Below are 15,791 nucleotides of genomic sequence, written 5' to 3'. Positions count from 1 at the left end.
TGCTGGTTCTGTTCATTTTATTTTGCATCAGTTAATATATGTCTTTCCAGATTTTCTGAAATTCACCTGCTTCATCATTTCTTATTGCACAGTGACATTCCATTATAATCATATATCATAGCTTGTTCAGCCATTCCCCAATTGATGGGGATCTCCCTCAATTTCCAATTCTTTGACACTGCAAAAAGAGCTGCAATAAATATTACAAATAGATCCTTTATTCCTTTCAAAAACATCTCTTTTGGATTCAGACTTAGTAGTGGTATTGCTGGACTGCACAGTTTTATAGCCTTTACGGCACTGGGAGCTTATATTCAAATGAAGAGATACAAAAATAACTAAAATAACTAAATGTTAAAATGTACTAATGTAAAAGTAAACTAAAAAATGTAAGATATAACTAAAAAACATAGGCAAAGTAATTCAAAGTATTTCCAAAAAAGAGGAGAGGGATAGCAATTGGGGGATCAGGAGAGATTTCAAGGCATAGGTATGAGGTCAGTTGTACTTTGAAAATTTCTAGGGATTCTATGAGATGGAGATGATGAGGAAGTTTTGTAGAGGGGTACCCTACTGGCTTGGATTTAATCTTGGAAATCTTTTACAACTCTGACATTCAATGAGTTTATTGAGAATAGGATTTTAGAGGACTGAGAATGTTTGAGCTTTAGAATTGGGGATAGAAGTCCTCCTGGATCAGAGTCCTATTCCAAATTTTGAAATCCCAGCATCTTCCCAAGGTGAATTGAACAGGGTCTTAAGGTAAAAACCTGGGAGTGTCTCATGAGGCTGGATCTCAGAAGAGATCCCAGGTGCAGAACCAGGAACCTTAGAACTCTGTTTTAGGCTGAGAGATGCTCCTTCAGAAGTCCAGGGAGAACCCCAGAGGACTCTCACAGATAAATTTGTATTTTAATTCACAGTTTTCATCATTCCAGGAAGTGAGTGCTTCCATTTTCATCTCTACGCAGTCCTCTTTCCCCTGGTAGTTGGTAGGTTGTCCTGGCATCCAGAACCTAGTTGATGGATGGTAGACAGAGATTGAGATTAATGGACCCTAATGGAGATTAATGATTTCTATCTTCATGTGTTTGAAGTTCTAAATGTGGGCAAAGGATTCGGTTTGTTTTACTTGACCTCACATAATAGAACTAGGAACAATACATGTAAGTAGGTGGTATGGTGGGTAGAGCACTTGACTTAGAATTAAGAAGAGCTGAGTTCAAATCCAGTGTCAGACACTTATTAGCTGTGTGATTTCGGGCAAGTCACAATCCCTGTCAGCCTGTCTCTTTCATCTTTAAAATGGGGATAATAATAGTACCTACCTGACAGGGTGGTTTTGAGGGTCAAGTTTGATAACCTGTGTAAATTCCTGTAGAAACCTTGAAGCTGTTATTCTTATTAAGAACAAACTTTTTAACAATGAGAGTGGCTCCAGAGTGGGATGGATTGCCTCTAGAAAAAGAGAGCTCCTTGTCTTTGGGAATCTTTAAGTGAAAATAAACTGCCATTTATAGGGGATGTTGTAGAAACATTTGCTATTCATGGACAATGAATTTATCGATCTCTGAGATTCCTTCCAACTCATTTTGTGATTTTAAGATGTCTAGAGAAGATCTGAAGAGTTAATAAAGCTAGCCAGAGAAGGTAGGAATTAGAACTAGAGAAGATTAATAGAATCCTAGAACCCGAAAATATAGATCTTGGAGAAAGCTTGGATAGCCTTTCACTTTACAGATTGGGAACTTTGATGTCCAAGAAAGAAATAGGATTTGTCTAAAGTCACACCAGTTCATGTTTTTTGTTTGTTTGTTTGTTTGTTTTTTGCATTCAAATGTAGGTGTTCTGAATCCAAATCTGGTTATACTTGTCATTTGGGTCAGAATCATGGCCAGAGATAGTTGTGAAGCTTGAAGCATTGAGCTCAGCAACCACCACTACAGCTGGTGTGTGTGTGTGTGTGTGTGTGTGTGTGTGTGTGTGTGTGTGTGTGTGTGTATAGCCATTTGTACCTGAGCTGAGCTCTCATTATTAAAGTATCAGAACTGTATGTTTTGGAGGATAATCAATTGCCAAATCTTGCTGTCACCTTACAACATATCTGGTATCTTATTCCTTCTTTTCAATCACACAGCTGCCATTCTGGTGTTGACCCTTATTACCTCATCCCTTGATTATTGTAACAGTCTCCTAACTATTCTCTATGATTTAACTTTCTCCTATACACTGTTGCCAAAGTATTTCCAAATATTATTATTATTCACTTACTCAACCAAGGCTCAAATCATAGTGGTTTCATATTTCTCCTGTTATTGTTGTTGAGTAGTTTGTCATGTCCTACTCTTTGTGACTCCATTTGGAGTGTTTGCCATTTCCTTCTCCAGTTATTTCACAGATAAAGAAACTAAGGCAAACAGGGTTAAGTGACTTGCCCAGCATCCCACAGCTAATTTTTCTGAGGCTAGATTTGAACTTTCAAAGATGTGTCCTCCTGAGTCCAACCTTGGCACTCTTATCTACTGCACCACTTAGTTGCCCCTATCTCCCCTAGGATCAACTATATTTCCTCTGTTTAGCTTTTAAGATTCATCACAATAGAGTACCAAGTGACCTTTTCAGCCTCATTGGATGTCACTTCCCCTTCTATGATCTTTGATCCAGCTGAAACAACCTTCTTTCTATTGCTCATTCAAGATATTCCATTTCCTACCTCTTTGCTTTTTGAACATGCTATCCTTCATGCTTGGAATACACTTTCTACTTCTAGCTGACTCACTGAATCCTTCTCTTCCTTTAAAAGGAGCCCAAGGGGCCATTAGTTGGTGCAGTGAATCCTGCACCTGAAGTCAGGAGGAAGAATTCAAATCTGATCTTAAACACTTAATCCTTCCTGGCTGTGTGACCCTGGGCAAGTCATTTAACCCCAAGTGCCTCAGCAAAAAATAAAAATAAAAATAAAATAAAAGGAAGTCCAAACTCCATCTTCTTTATGAAGTCTTTCTCCAGCTGCTAGCACCCTTCTTCCTAAAATTTATATTTTGCTTCTTTATATATATACTTGTTAATTTTATATTTATGTTATTTATGTATATGTATTTGTGTATATATAAAAAACATTACTTTTTTTGCCCAACCCATGAAAATGAAAGTTCATTTTGAGCATGTAATGTTCCTTCCTTATATTTGAATCTTCAGCAACCAGAACAGCATCTGAAATGTGGTAGGCACTTCATAAATGTTTTTTGATTGACTGTTCTTGATGAGGAAGAGCAGAACCTCCTTTTACTAGTTAATAGACTGGCCATTTTTGTTGTGGGTTTGGGCTGCTTCGGGGAGTCCAGGGCTATGATTCTGAAATGCAACTGTCGGAAACTCTGTCCCCTCAATGTCGGAGAGGGCTCGAAAGCCTCAGACACAAACAACTTTTCTAAAACTTTGTTTTATTGTCCGTTTTGAATAAAGCAGCACTGTGCACGTGTGCACACATATATACCTCCTCCCATGATATAGTCATCCAATGTTATAGTCAGGACTGGACTCCAACTCCCCTCATTACCTCTGAGCTATTCTTAGAAGTGGGAGTGGGCTAAGTCCCTGCAATCTCAGCATAAGTGGCTGAAGAAATAGAGCTGAGGAGGACCAGAAATGTTAGACTCACCCTTTGCTCTTCTCTGCATCATAAACGGTCCCATCTACCCAGGTCCAGGTGTCTTCTATGTGTTTGTCATTCAGCCCAATCCAATGTCTCTCTCCCTTCAATGTTTTGTAAAGAAATTCCTTCGGAAAATTTGACAGAGAATGTGCTATTAATATGTACATATATATGACCATATGGCCCATTTGAGTATTTCCCAGGGGTGAACGTGAAGAAGGGGATTGGGAGGGGAAGGGACAGATGGGACATAGTATTCTCCTATCTAAGACTGATATCATTTATGGCTGCTGCCCCTGCCCCAGAACGGGGAAGAACAATATGACAGGAGTGAGGATGAGAAGGGCAGAGATCGAGCTGGGCCCTTGAGGAGGGGCAATGAGGACCCCAGATAATGACTCCAGGTATGTCTCTCTGCTCTCTTTTTAGGCACTTGGGAGTTTCTACGCATTAAAAAGCCATCTGTCTCAATCCCTCATTTAACACCCAGGCCACAAATTGTGAGGGTACATTACCTGTTCTCCTACAGAAGTCACTGTTGCCAGGTGGGAATCCTGGGATACACAGATTTTCTCAGCCTCCTCCCAGGACTTGCTATCACAGGAGAAGTAGTAGAGACTTCCATTGTAAGTTTTCCAATTCTTGGACAATTTCTTCATGAAATTCCCTTGGAAGGAGGAGAGAAGGAAATGAATTCTTAGGAGGTGGGGAGAGAGAGAGAGAGAAAGAGAGAGAGAGAGAGAGAGAGAGAGAGAGAGAGAGAGAGAGAGAGGAGAGAGAGAGAGAGAGAGAGAGAGAGAGAGAGAGAGAGAGAGAGAGAGAGAGAGAGGAGAGAGAGAGAGAGAGAGAGAAGAGAGAGAGAGAGAGAGAGAGGAGAGAGAGAGGAGAGAGAGAGAGAGAGAGAGAGAGAGAGAGAGAGAGAGAGAGAGAGAGAGAGAGAGAGACACGGAGGGAGGGAGAGAGAGAGAGAAACAGAGAGAGAGAGAGAGAGAGAGAGAGAGAGAGAGAGAGAGAGCAAGAAATTCACAGGATTTCAGATTGGAAAAGACTTTAGGGCTCATTAGAGTATCAGTGTGAGAAATCTGCATTTCCCACACTCACCTCAATCTGGTTTGTATGAAACCTGAGTTCTACTCATTATATTCAATATTATTTTTCCATTTTATACTTCTAAAACCTAATGGCTGTTTCTCCTTATTAAAAAAAAAAGTTGAAGACTTTTTGGTTCTGATGAATAGTTGTGTCAGTTCCTCACTGAAACTGAAACTTCTGTTCTATAAGCAAAAAGAGAGAAGGCAGAGCCCACTTCTTATTAGGAAAAAAGACCTTGAAATCCTCAGATGAGGACTTCAGTTGAAAACCACAATTTGGTAGAAGAGGAAAGCCCTGAAACCACTTATCCAGCAGGACAGTCCCAGGAAACTGATTAGGAATAGCAGTGATATACAGCAGTCATCATGAGCTCTCCGGAGCACTATCAATTTGCAGCAGGATCAAGATACATCCCCTGGTGATATGGGTGCCCCTGTATTGTCATAGTGTGAGTTGCTTATAAACAAATTATATACATATGTTCCCTTGTGTGTCCTTCATGCATATTGCCTAAATGTATTTGCTATTCCCATGGATGGTTTGTACATTTGTAGAAAGTATGCTCTAAGAGAAAATGTTCTAGTATTGATCTTTCTACTATTTCATTAAAATACTTTTGATTTGAACCAGGTGTGTCCTCTCTCTGATAAGTAAAATTAAACATGTTGATGGGTGTTCATAAGATATAATTTTGGAATGTATGCAGATATACAAAATACTTTGAATTTGGGGAAGCTTGTATGGTGGTAGCTCCTGTGCAAGGTGGAGTGACCCAGATGCTCTATACAATTATGCAGGAATTTCATTCACATTAAAATGACTTACCTGAAAGATCATGTACCTGGGGGTACATGAAAATAGCTGTAGTTATTGTTGGGGTGAAGAGGAGCTATAGTAGTAGCAAGGATGATCAAAAGTAGACATAAAGAGCTCTGTTTGAGGTTGTCCCACTAGGGATCATATAAAAGAGACTCACCATACTTCTGTTTCAGGACATTGTTAGTGGCATTAATCTTCTCCAAAGAGTCCTTCAGCATCCTGATTTCCAGGTTCATACTCTTTTTTGCTTGAGAACCTAGAATCACATTCTGACGGTAATTGTGTGATGGAAAAAGGGACCCAAGGGTCACTCAGGGAAATTCTTATCTTTGAAGAGAAATAAAATAAAACCTAATAATAATCTAACCCCTTCCTAAGCTGAGACTTTAGGAAGTTCCTTTTCAGGAAAAGGCCTTGAACCTCTTATTATAGCTCCACCTCCCCAATGGATGTGACATTTCTGTGTCATTACCAGAAATTACATAGCTAGGATGAGACTTAGGCCTTCTGCATCTTTGAAGCTATTCCCTTCCTTCCCCAATACCCAATTTATGAATTGGTTGCATTTTGATAGACAGACTGGCTAATCAAGACTGTCTTCCTTTAGGAGTCACTCATTCTCACATAATGAGCCATGAAAATCTTAGACATCCTCCCTCTTCCAAAGCCTGTAAGCCTTGTACCTGAGTCACCCAATCAGGGAAAGGCTCCCATGATAAGATAATTTACAGAAATGGAAAATTTTGATCAGGCAGTGATCACCCAGCACTCTTGGAATAGACAATTGGGAACTGAGTCTTGTTTTGTGGTCATCCTCTATAAGTGATACTTTGCTTAAATACCATGATCCATAGTTTCCAAAAGACTCTTTTATTCACTATCTCAGACCCAAACAATGTTAGAGTTAGAAGAGTCCTTTTTTCTTTTCTTTTTTAAAAATTTGATTTATAAAAAATTTAAAATGCATTTATTAATTTTCAACATTTCCTTGTTTAATATTTTGATTTCCATTTTTTCCCTCCCTCTCTTCCCACTCTATGGTAATCAATCTAGAAGAAGTTTTAGCATCCAATCCCTAAATTTACAGGTGAGGAAACTGAGGCTTAAAGAAGAAAGATTTTTCTAAGATTTCAGTGCTAGTAAAGGGGAAGAAATGAAATTGGGATTTGGGTCTTCTGGCTTCAAGGTCAGGACTCTTTCCATTACTTCAAATTAGAGGTGGACAAAACAATTTCCAAGATCCCTTCATATTCTGAGAATCTATTATTCTCAGACGTGGAGGGATGGAGGGAGAGATGAAAATGACCATAAATGGGCTCAGAGAAGGGAAAATCATCCAGCATATTAGGGACAGGTCCTACCTTACAGATTCTTTAGTCCAACCCTCTCAATATTCTTTAAAGCTCAGTTTTCTCATCATTAAAAACTGGAGATAGGATTAGATAGTCTATAAGCTTTCTTCTGGCTCTAACATGATGACATTGATATGCATGTGTATATGTATATGTGCCAGAGAAAGAGAAAGAAGATAAAGAGACAGAGAGAAAAAGAGACCAAGAAAGAGACAGAATGAATGAGTTTCTTGATTCTGAGTCTTGGGTTCTAGAATGATACCCAATCAAGATGCAGGTGAAACCCAAGCTCTTATGGGGACCTCTTCCAACTCGTCTCAGTTCTGTGCTTCCCTGACCATTTCTGCTACAACGGCTACACCCCTATCCCCCAAGGAGAAGGAGGGCCTTTCCCCATTTGAGATTGCATCAGCCCCCGGAATCATCACCAGAAACTCTTTGCATTTACTCACACTGAGCGGTCACAATTCCAATGGATATAATCAGGATCAAGGACAGGAGGATCAAGACTCCATGGAGTATTAGGTGCATCCAAGGGCTTAATCGTATCCTTGTCTTGGAGAAGAAGCCTTATAGGAGGAGAAAGAATTAGGTCTAGAGCAATGTTTACTGAAACAGGCTCCAATCCTGGAATTCTAAGTTGTTGTTATTACTACAATGTTAACTTTATTATCTACTTCCTCCCTCCCCTTCAAGCAGTACACTGCAGAGACCCATGGCCTCCTATACAATTCTCCCTCCCACTCCATACGTTTCCATACATTAATACAAATGCTTGTGTTCGTTAATGTCTATTAAATTAGTAAATCATTTAAATAATTAAATTTAACAATTTTAATTAATTTAATCATTTAAATAATTAACAAACACAAAATTTTAAAAATTGTTGAAAGAGGGATTCAAAACCAAGTCTTTTCTAATGTTCATATGCCTTTCTATGTTGTCTCTAGCTCAAGGCCTCAACCTAAGATCTACAAGTACATTAGGGACCCATAAATAGATTTCATAGGATCAAATTCATAGATCTTGGATAGAAAAGAATTGCATCTTTATTTTCACTAACTTTCAGTTTCCTGATTTTATGCACTTAAAAACGTAGTTCTGAAAAAGCATCCGGAGGTCTACTGGTCTACTGCCCAAGACACACACAAGAGGTGAAGAGCCCATGCTATGTCTTTTACAAATACTACTATGCTTAGGAAGAAATTCAATTAGCCTCTTTCCTGGATTCCTTGCTCCATTGTTCTATGACCTCTCACACTTGGCTAAACACCATCTTTGGGTTACTTCTATCATCTGCTTTCTATGAACCTACTGCAGTCATCAAAGGCTGTTGGAAGAAGTCCTGAAACTATCTCAATTGACCCTACTACAACTAGATATTATCTAATCTCACCTAGGCTTTCACTGCTGCATATAAGTCACTTTATTCTTTTCTGAGAATCTCTACTAAACAGTGCATAGGAGCTGTTGAAAATCCTCTCTTCTCCTCTTTCCTCCTACACCAGTCCTTAATCTCCTTCCTCTTAGGAGGAGAAAGCTTTGCCACCTGATGAGAAAGCTGAAGGCCTGGCATTCTGCTTGGACTGATGAGGCTTTGGGACTTGTAAGTTGGAATAAAAGTTGGAATGGAAGACTTCCCAGGGATCTTGGGGACAATGAGCACCCTGACCCTTGCCTTCAGGTAGAATATATCCAGTGCAGGAAACACAAGCCTAACTTTTTCTATTTCCTCAAAATCAAGAATGAAAATTTTCTGGGTGACTTTAAGATAAGGAGGACATGGGAAGAATAATCCAAGACCATTTGGTTTCCACCTTCTATATTCAAAGAGTGGGAAGTAAGGCTGGAAATACCGTGGGGCCATACTGTGAAAGGACCTACATTTTTGAAAGGACATCAGAAAACTGGAATATGTCCAAAAGAAAGCAACCAGGATGATGAGGGTATCAAGGACCATATTAAAGGAAGGGAGGGTATTATTTTTGCCTGGAGAAGAGGAATAATATAATTGTCTTCAAATATTTGAAAGGCTATCATATAGAAGGATTTGACTTATTCTACCTGGTCCTTGATGGAAGAAATAGAAACAATCATTGGAAACTACAGAGATAGATTTGGTCTCAACATTGGGAAGAACTTCCTACCATTCCCAATTATTCCAAAGTTGAATAATAAGTTGCCTTGGAAAGCACTGGAGGGAAATCTCCCAGAAAAAAAAAAAACTGGATGATTGTGGAATCCCATGCCAGCTTAATGATTCCAGGCTTGCTTGTGGAATTCCTTCCAGATTTATGATTCTGGGACTGCCAGGCTGAGAGCTTTGGATTTTTGCCCTTTAGTATTGGAGAACTTCCTAGAGAAGTGATTTAGCATTGGCAAAATTCTTGTCTCAAGACAATGGGGAGCTGGGAAGCCCCAGCATCTGCAGAGAGAAGTTAGAATGAGAATAATGAGAAGGGGCAGCTGGACTGCAGGAAACTAGGTGCAGTTCCAGGGGGCTCACCTTGGGGCCAGAATTGCTGGTCGTCTGCATGGGAATCAGTAGCATCAAAATCCATCTGTTCTTTTAGTCAAACAGGGCTCTGGACTCCCTGGGTAGATGCTGTCAATATATGTTGTCTACCAGTTCACTCCTCAGGCAGTGCAGCCCAGTGGAAAGAACTCTGGATCTGGTCTGAAGTTCTCTCACACCTCAGTAACATGGGGAAAATCACTGATCTCCCAATCCTCAATTTCCTCATCTATAAATGAGCTGGTTGAATTTTGTTCTGAGGTCCCCTCTACATCTAAAGTTATGATGCGATGACACATTTATTTATTGGAAGAAATGGGAAGTATGAACTTGACTCCACCCTTAAAACGGGGCTATAATACTGAGTCCACCCTTTAAGATCAAGGGTTTACTATGTGAAGGGGCTGTATCTCCACCTCATACAAGAGCTTCAGGGACTTGGTCTCTCTGTAAAGTGTTTTCCTCACAAAACCCTTATGAGATATTAATGCAAATATTATTCTCCCCATTCAACTGATGAGAGACTATCGACCAAGAGAATTGAAATGATTTGTGGAGAGCAGGGATATGCTGAAAATATTTAACAATAGGCTCTCCAGGAAAGAAAAAGACTCATATACAAATGGCATGTTTTTCAGTTTCAACTATACTATTAACATTTTCTCCACTACTTTCTTTAGTCTAAACAATCAACAAAAGAAAAAATCAACCCCTCATTTGTAACATTTTCTGCTTTCTACAATATAAGCATTCCCACTGAAAACTTAACAAGCAGCTTTCCCTAGCCATAGAAATAGATCCAGTATTTCCCTAGCCCAGAATCACAAAGCTAATCTCACATTACCATAGGCAAGGTTGTCTTTAGTGATTCAGTGAGCATGTATGGCACCACAGGTCTGTGTATATGGCAATGAGAGTTTGGGTTGACTTTTTTAATGGACCAAAAAGCTAAAGTCCAGGGACAAGGATGGAGAAGAACCAAACTTAGGATGAAGGTTAAGGGGGATGGTTAAGAAGATTATATAGAAGTGAGTTCATGGCTGGAGTTCTAGACCCTGGGGAGAGAAGTTTTCCTGACTCACTGCTTTCTGGACATCATCCAATTTTTGAACTCCAATGAAATGTTCCAAAGTCTTCTGATTTTTCTGACCTCCTTTATATCTCTAAATTCAGAGATCTACTTCCCTGTTCCCCTATGGTATCCAGTCTCTTTCTGATGATCCCCTCATCTTTGTATTCCTAAAGACTGCACTCACTTCCTCTTTCCCCCCTCTACCAATCATATGAGTGAGGTCATTTAGAGTTTATTTATAAAGAACAAAAAGATACAGAAGGCATTTCCATCTGACTGCATTCTCATGATAACTGAACCCAAGTAGCAATTCCTCATTGGAAGAAAATTCCTGGGATTCCACTTCCCATCAGCTTGAGTACATATACAGGACAATTACACCAAGAGGCACAGGTGCCTAGTGGAGGAGACTTCTGGGCTGGAGAACAGAAAGAAAAAGGTGCCGGGACGTCAACAATCCCAGCACATTCTTAGACTCAAGGACACTGCGGGAAGTGACAAGAATGGAGGATGTTAGAAATAGAGAGTCAGGTGCTTGGCAATGTAGGGTTGACTATGTCAGAAACTGTATCAGACTTTTACCAACCCTAGAGATTGAGTTTTACCAGGAAAGGTTGTCTCAGATTTCCCCCATGAAACTACAAAAGCAGCAGAATTAAACCTTAGAATTTATATGTGCTTGTTAACAAAGACACATTGAGAGAGAGACAGAGACAGATACAGAGACAGAAAGAGACACAGAAAGAGAAAAATAACCAGAGACAGAGGCAGAGAGACACAGAGACATAGACAGAGAAGACAGAGACAGAGACAGAGAACTTTCCCCCTAATTTCTAGGCATGAAACTTGGAGATTGTTATTTGGGGAATGGATGCTAAAATATTTCTACTATCTTGATTTTACCTTTGCTTCAATTAAATTATCTTTTTATTTGATTCTGTGCTGCTGTTTGACTGGGTTTCTGTTAATCTAGTAATGAAGAGTAATGTGAATACTATTATATATTATTTAATATATAATAGCAATTAATAATAACTAATATTTATATATGCTTACTATGTGCCAGGCATATGCTAAAATGCTTCATTTTATGTCTCATGTCTATGATATTCTATCATCTCATTTGATCCTCATGGCAACTTTGGGAGGTAACTAGTAAGTATCTGAGTTTGGATTTGAACTCAATCTTCCTGACTCCAGGGCTGGTTTTCTGTCCACTGTGCCACCTAGATACCTGGAAAGCAAGAATAATGTGAGTGATAATATTGTTCAGTTATTTCAATTGTTTCCAATTTTTCATGACATATTTGGGGCTTTTTTGGCAGAGATAGTGGGATAATTTGCCATTTTCTTTGCAGCTCACTTTACAGATGAGGAAATTGAGACAAACAAGGGTTTATACAGGTAGGAAGTGTCTGAGGCCAGATTTGAAATCATGAAAATGAGGTGTCTTGATTCTAGTTTGGGCACTCTATCCACTGCACCACCTAGCTGTGAGTTAATAGTGCTGCCTGGCAAATGATTGACAAAAGCATACAGACATAGAAATAATATACCAGGTTGAGATAATTAGGATTATAAATAAGATCTATCTAGTCTAAGACATGATAAGAATGGCTTCAGACAAGATTATTTATTTATCCAGAATGCCCCATTTTGATTTTGTGATTAGTGCACTTAGATTGAGCTCATTAGTTTATTTTGCACTTCCCTTAGCCAATCAAGGAACCTCCTAATTGAATGAAAAGCATTTGATGCTCTGTCTAATTTTTTCTCCTATCTAATTTTTAAGTTGACAGGTTCTTATAAACTCAAATATTCAGAATTATTGACTTTACAGAGATCATCTTCAAAGTTTACAAAAGACAAATCCTTTCTTTACAGGTTAGCCCATCCTGATAACTATTTAGTATTCTGTCTTCTACTTTTTCCTCATATGAGTCACCCACAGAGCATTTGGTTGCTGGCCTAGGATGATAATGATACGAAGACAACAAAACACTAATAATAATAATAGATACCACAACACTTTAAGCTTTACAATGAACTTTCTTCATAACAGCTCTGTTGAGGTAGGTAATAGAAGAGTTTTTTTGTTTGTTTGCTTTTTTGTAGAGGCATTTGGGCTTAAATTACTTACCTAGAGTCACACAGCCAGGAAGTGCTAAGTGTCTGAGGTCAAATTTGAACTCAAGTCCTCCTGACTTCAGGATTGGTGCTCTATCCACTGCACCATCTAGCTGCCCCTAGAAGAGTTTAAAAAATGTTTTTATCTTATTTTTCTCAATGACATGTAAAAACAAATTTTCATTTTATTTTTATTTATTTTTTAATACACATTGCTTTATGAATCATGTTGGGAGAGAAAAATCAGAACAAAAGGGAAAAACCATGGGAGAGATTTAAAAAAAACAGAAAAAGTGAACAAAACAAAAGTTAAAAAGCATGATTTAGTCTGCATTCAGACTCCATTAGTTCTTTTTCTGGGGGTGAATAGCATTTTGCATCATGAGTCCTTCAGAATTGTCTTGGATCTTTGCATTGCTGAGAATATAGACTAGAGCATACTATTTAAAATTTCCTCCTTTCCACCTTCCCTCTCTCTTTCTATTTCTCTCTTTCTCTTTGAAGAATAATCTCTTCAAACTGGGCTGATCTTTGGTCTATGTTCTAAGAATGCTTTAAGTTCTGAGAGTCTATGTTCTGAAAGCTACCCCTCTTCCAGAAGTCTTCTCCCCAGTCCATGCCCTTGTCAAGCTCCCTAGAAGCTTCAGTCCTTAATGGGGCTTTGTTGGGAATGGGATTGGGCTAGGATATGAGGCAATCTTCTCAGAAGGAAAGGATTCCAGTGAGGGAGAAGCAGTTTGGAGATTCTGGAGGAACTGAAAGTGACTGACTGCCAATTGTAGCTTAGGGTGGGGAGGGAAGGGTTCAGAATTATTCAGTTTCCAGCAATAATAGTTGTGCAAAGCAGGACAGGAGATCCAGGCAGGAATGACTCTTTTCTAATCCTCACCCTTTCTGACCTCTGCATCTTTTCAATCTGCTGATCATCTTTTCTTGGATCCTCTTTTATTTCCCTTTTTTTCCATGACAGTCCTCTCTCTTGGTTCTCCTCCTCTCTAATTTGTGGTGACCCTCACCCATGCCTGGAATGCTCTTATATCTCACTTTTACCTCTTAAAACCCCTGACTTCCTTCAAAACTCAGCTCAAATTCTACCCTCTGTAGGACTCCTTTCCTATTCACCCCCTTTCCCAGCTGCTAATGTTTTCTCCACTGAGATTACTTTGTATACGTGATGCACAAATACATACAGACAGACATACATGTGTGTATAGGGCACTAAGTTGCACTAAGACTTTTGGAACACCCTGTATACAAAATGTACTTTAAATGCACACATGTTTTCTCCTCCATTAGAATGTCAATTCCTTTAATGTGGGGACTATATTTTTAGCCTCTTTTTGTATCCCCAGTATTTTCATCATTCCTGGCACACAGGAAATGCTTAAATGCTTGCTTGTGACTAACTGTGGTACCCAGGATTTTCAGACTCCTTGAACACAGAAGCTTGACTGAGCTTGGACATGTCTCAAAAATAATAATTTATCACTATTCAGGAAAAGAAATGCAAAACAGAAAAAACAAACTGAGCTCTTAAAACTTTTCTTTTATCATATCTCTTCCTTGCTCAAAAACCTTTACTGACTCCATATAAAAGATTCTATCTATCTGTCTTAGTATGATCTATGAAATCTTCCCATAGTGTCTAGCATGAAATGATATCTAAAAAAAAATCCCATTTTTTCCCCTGAGGCAATTGAGGTTAAGCGACTTGCCCAGGGTCACACAGCTAGGAAGGTCAAATTTGAACTCAGGTCTTTCTGACTTCAGGGCTAGTGCTCTATCCACTGCTCCATCTAGCTGCCGCCCCTGAAATTCCATTGTTTCATCACTTTCCTGTCTAAAAATAATTTACTTCACCACATTAGTTGGTAATATGATATATTTTTTAAACTACATCTGTGATTTCCTTAGTATAGGGAGCCTCTGGTAAAGAACTTCTTTTATGTTTACACCTCCTATGCAATTTATTTTCTTAGTGAGTTTTTTGCAGACACTGAGAGTTTAATGCTTTTTCCAGAGTCATACAACCAGGGGAAATTTCAACTTGTTCAAAATCATAGAGCTGATAAGTGACTGTCAAAAATAAATGAAGGTCTTCTGACTCATAATCAAATCTTTGCTGATTCTTCTCTTATTGTTAGTAGACTACTACTATCATCTACGTAAAAAATGTTAAATATTATGAAATATATACACAAACTTTATTTGAGATTTTAGTTCCTTCTTTCCTCAAGGGTGAAGAGTAAAAGAAAAATTATAAGTCAGGATTTGAGGAAGAGGCCACATCCTTTGAGGAAGGGCATCAACCATTCTGAAAATAAACAGGCTCATTCTGAGCCTTGGAGAATTGACTTTAATCAGCAATTAGACTGGAACAATTGCAAAATATTTAGTTATAACTGCTTTCTTTCAGTCAAGCACAGTCCCACAAAAAGAGTCATAGAACCTAGAAAGTGCTGACCTTGGAACACAGTGGGAAGAGTCAGTATTGTTGAATTGAGAGCTGAGAGTAGGGGGAGGTATATAATGAAAGATCCATTCCAGAATCTGAACAGCCTAAATATGAAACCAAAGCAAGCCCCCTTTTCTCATTCCTCCCTTTCTGCTGATGATACCACCATATCCACAATGTAGCACAGTACTGGGGAATCTGCATGAATTATAAAGTTTCCAGTGTCTGTTTATGAAAGCTTCTGGTTACCATGGGACTCTTTTTCTGAAAAGAGTTTTTTTTTCCAATTTTCATCCTTGAAGAAAAGAGGAGCTGAAATCTCAAAAAAGGCAAAACTCACCTTTCTTGTCAAATATTCCCCTCTTACAAACTTTTCTCTGTTGAAGGTACCATTATCTTTCTAGTAACCTAAGTTTGCAACCTCAGTGTTATCTTTGACTTTTCACTCTCACTCACCCCACATATTCAATTATTTATCACTTTTTCTTGTTTCTACATCTACAAATATATATACAAATATATAGAGTATATAACAAAACCTAGAAACAATATTTCAGGAAATCATAAAAGAAAACTGCCCCTGTTAGAAGAAACAAAAATAGAAAGATTCCATTTGTCACTTTAAGGTCAAATATCCAGAAAGAAATAGATGAAGTATAAAGGAATCAGTCAGGATAACACAAGACAATATTGCAACTACCAGA

At 38.6% G+C, this 15,791-nt stretch overlaps 1 protein-coding gene across 1 annotated transcript; it reads right to left on the bottom strand.

Moving 5' to 3' along the window:
- Positions 1-200: 200 nt before the first annotated feature.
- On the bottom strand, positions 201-9,710 carry LOC127540405 (C-type lectin domain family 4 member K-like). Its single transcript, XM_051965097.1, has 6 exons — positions 9,425-9,710; positions 7,371-7,487; positions 5,724-5,822; positions 4,171-4,322; positions 3,662-3,780; positions 201-1,016 (listed from the first exon to the last, which is right to left on the bottom strand). The coding sequence occupies exons 1-6, from the start codon at positions 9,477-9,479 to the stop codon at positions 863-865; spliced, it is 696 nt and encodes a 231-aa protein (XP_051821057.1). The 5' UTR covers positions 9,480-9,710; the 3' UTR covers positions 201-862.
- Between the last annotated feature and the right edge of the window lie 6,081 nt (positions 9,711-15,791).

This window comes from Antechinus flavipes, chromosome 6 (assembly GCF_016432865.1).
Source record: "Antechinus flavipes isolate AdamAnt ecotype Samford, QLD, Australia chromosome 6, AdamAnt_v2, whole genome shotgun sequence".
Taxonomy (NCBI): domain Eukaryota; kingdom Metazoa; phylum Chordata; class Mammalia; order Dasyuromorphia; family Dasyuridae; genus Antechinus; species Antechinus flavipes.
This window is presented reverse-complemented; position numbering and strand designations above follow the sequence as displayed.

What these genes read in the sequence shown, in the direction of transcription:
- LOC127540405 (XM_051965097.1), bottom strand. Translation starts at nt 9,479, where the DNA reads ATGGATTTTGATGCTACTGATTCCCATGCAGACGACCAGCAATTCTGG. An exon ending in CCAGCAATTCTGGCCCCAAG is followed by an intron (nt 7,488 to 9,424) that starts GTGAGCCCCCTG and finishes TCCTCCTATAAG; the next exon opens with GCTTCTTCTCCAAGACAAGG. An exon ending in TGACTTCTGTAGGAGAACAG is followed by an intron (nt 3,781 to 4,170) that starts GTAATGTACCCT and finishes AATTTTCCGAAG; the next exon opens with GAATTTCTTTACAAAACATT.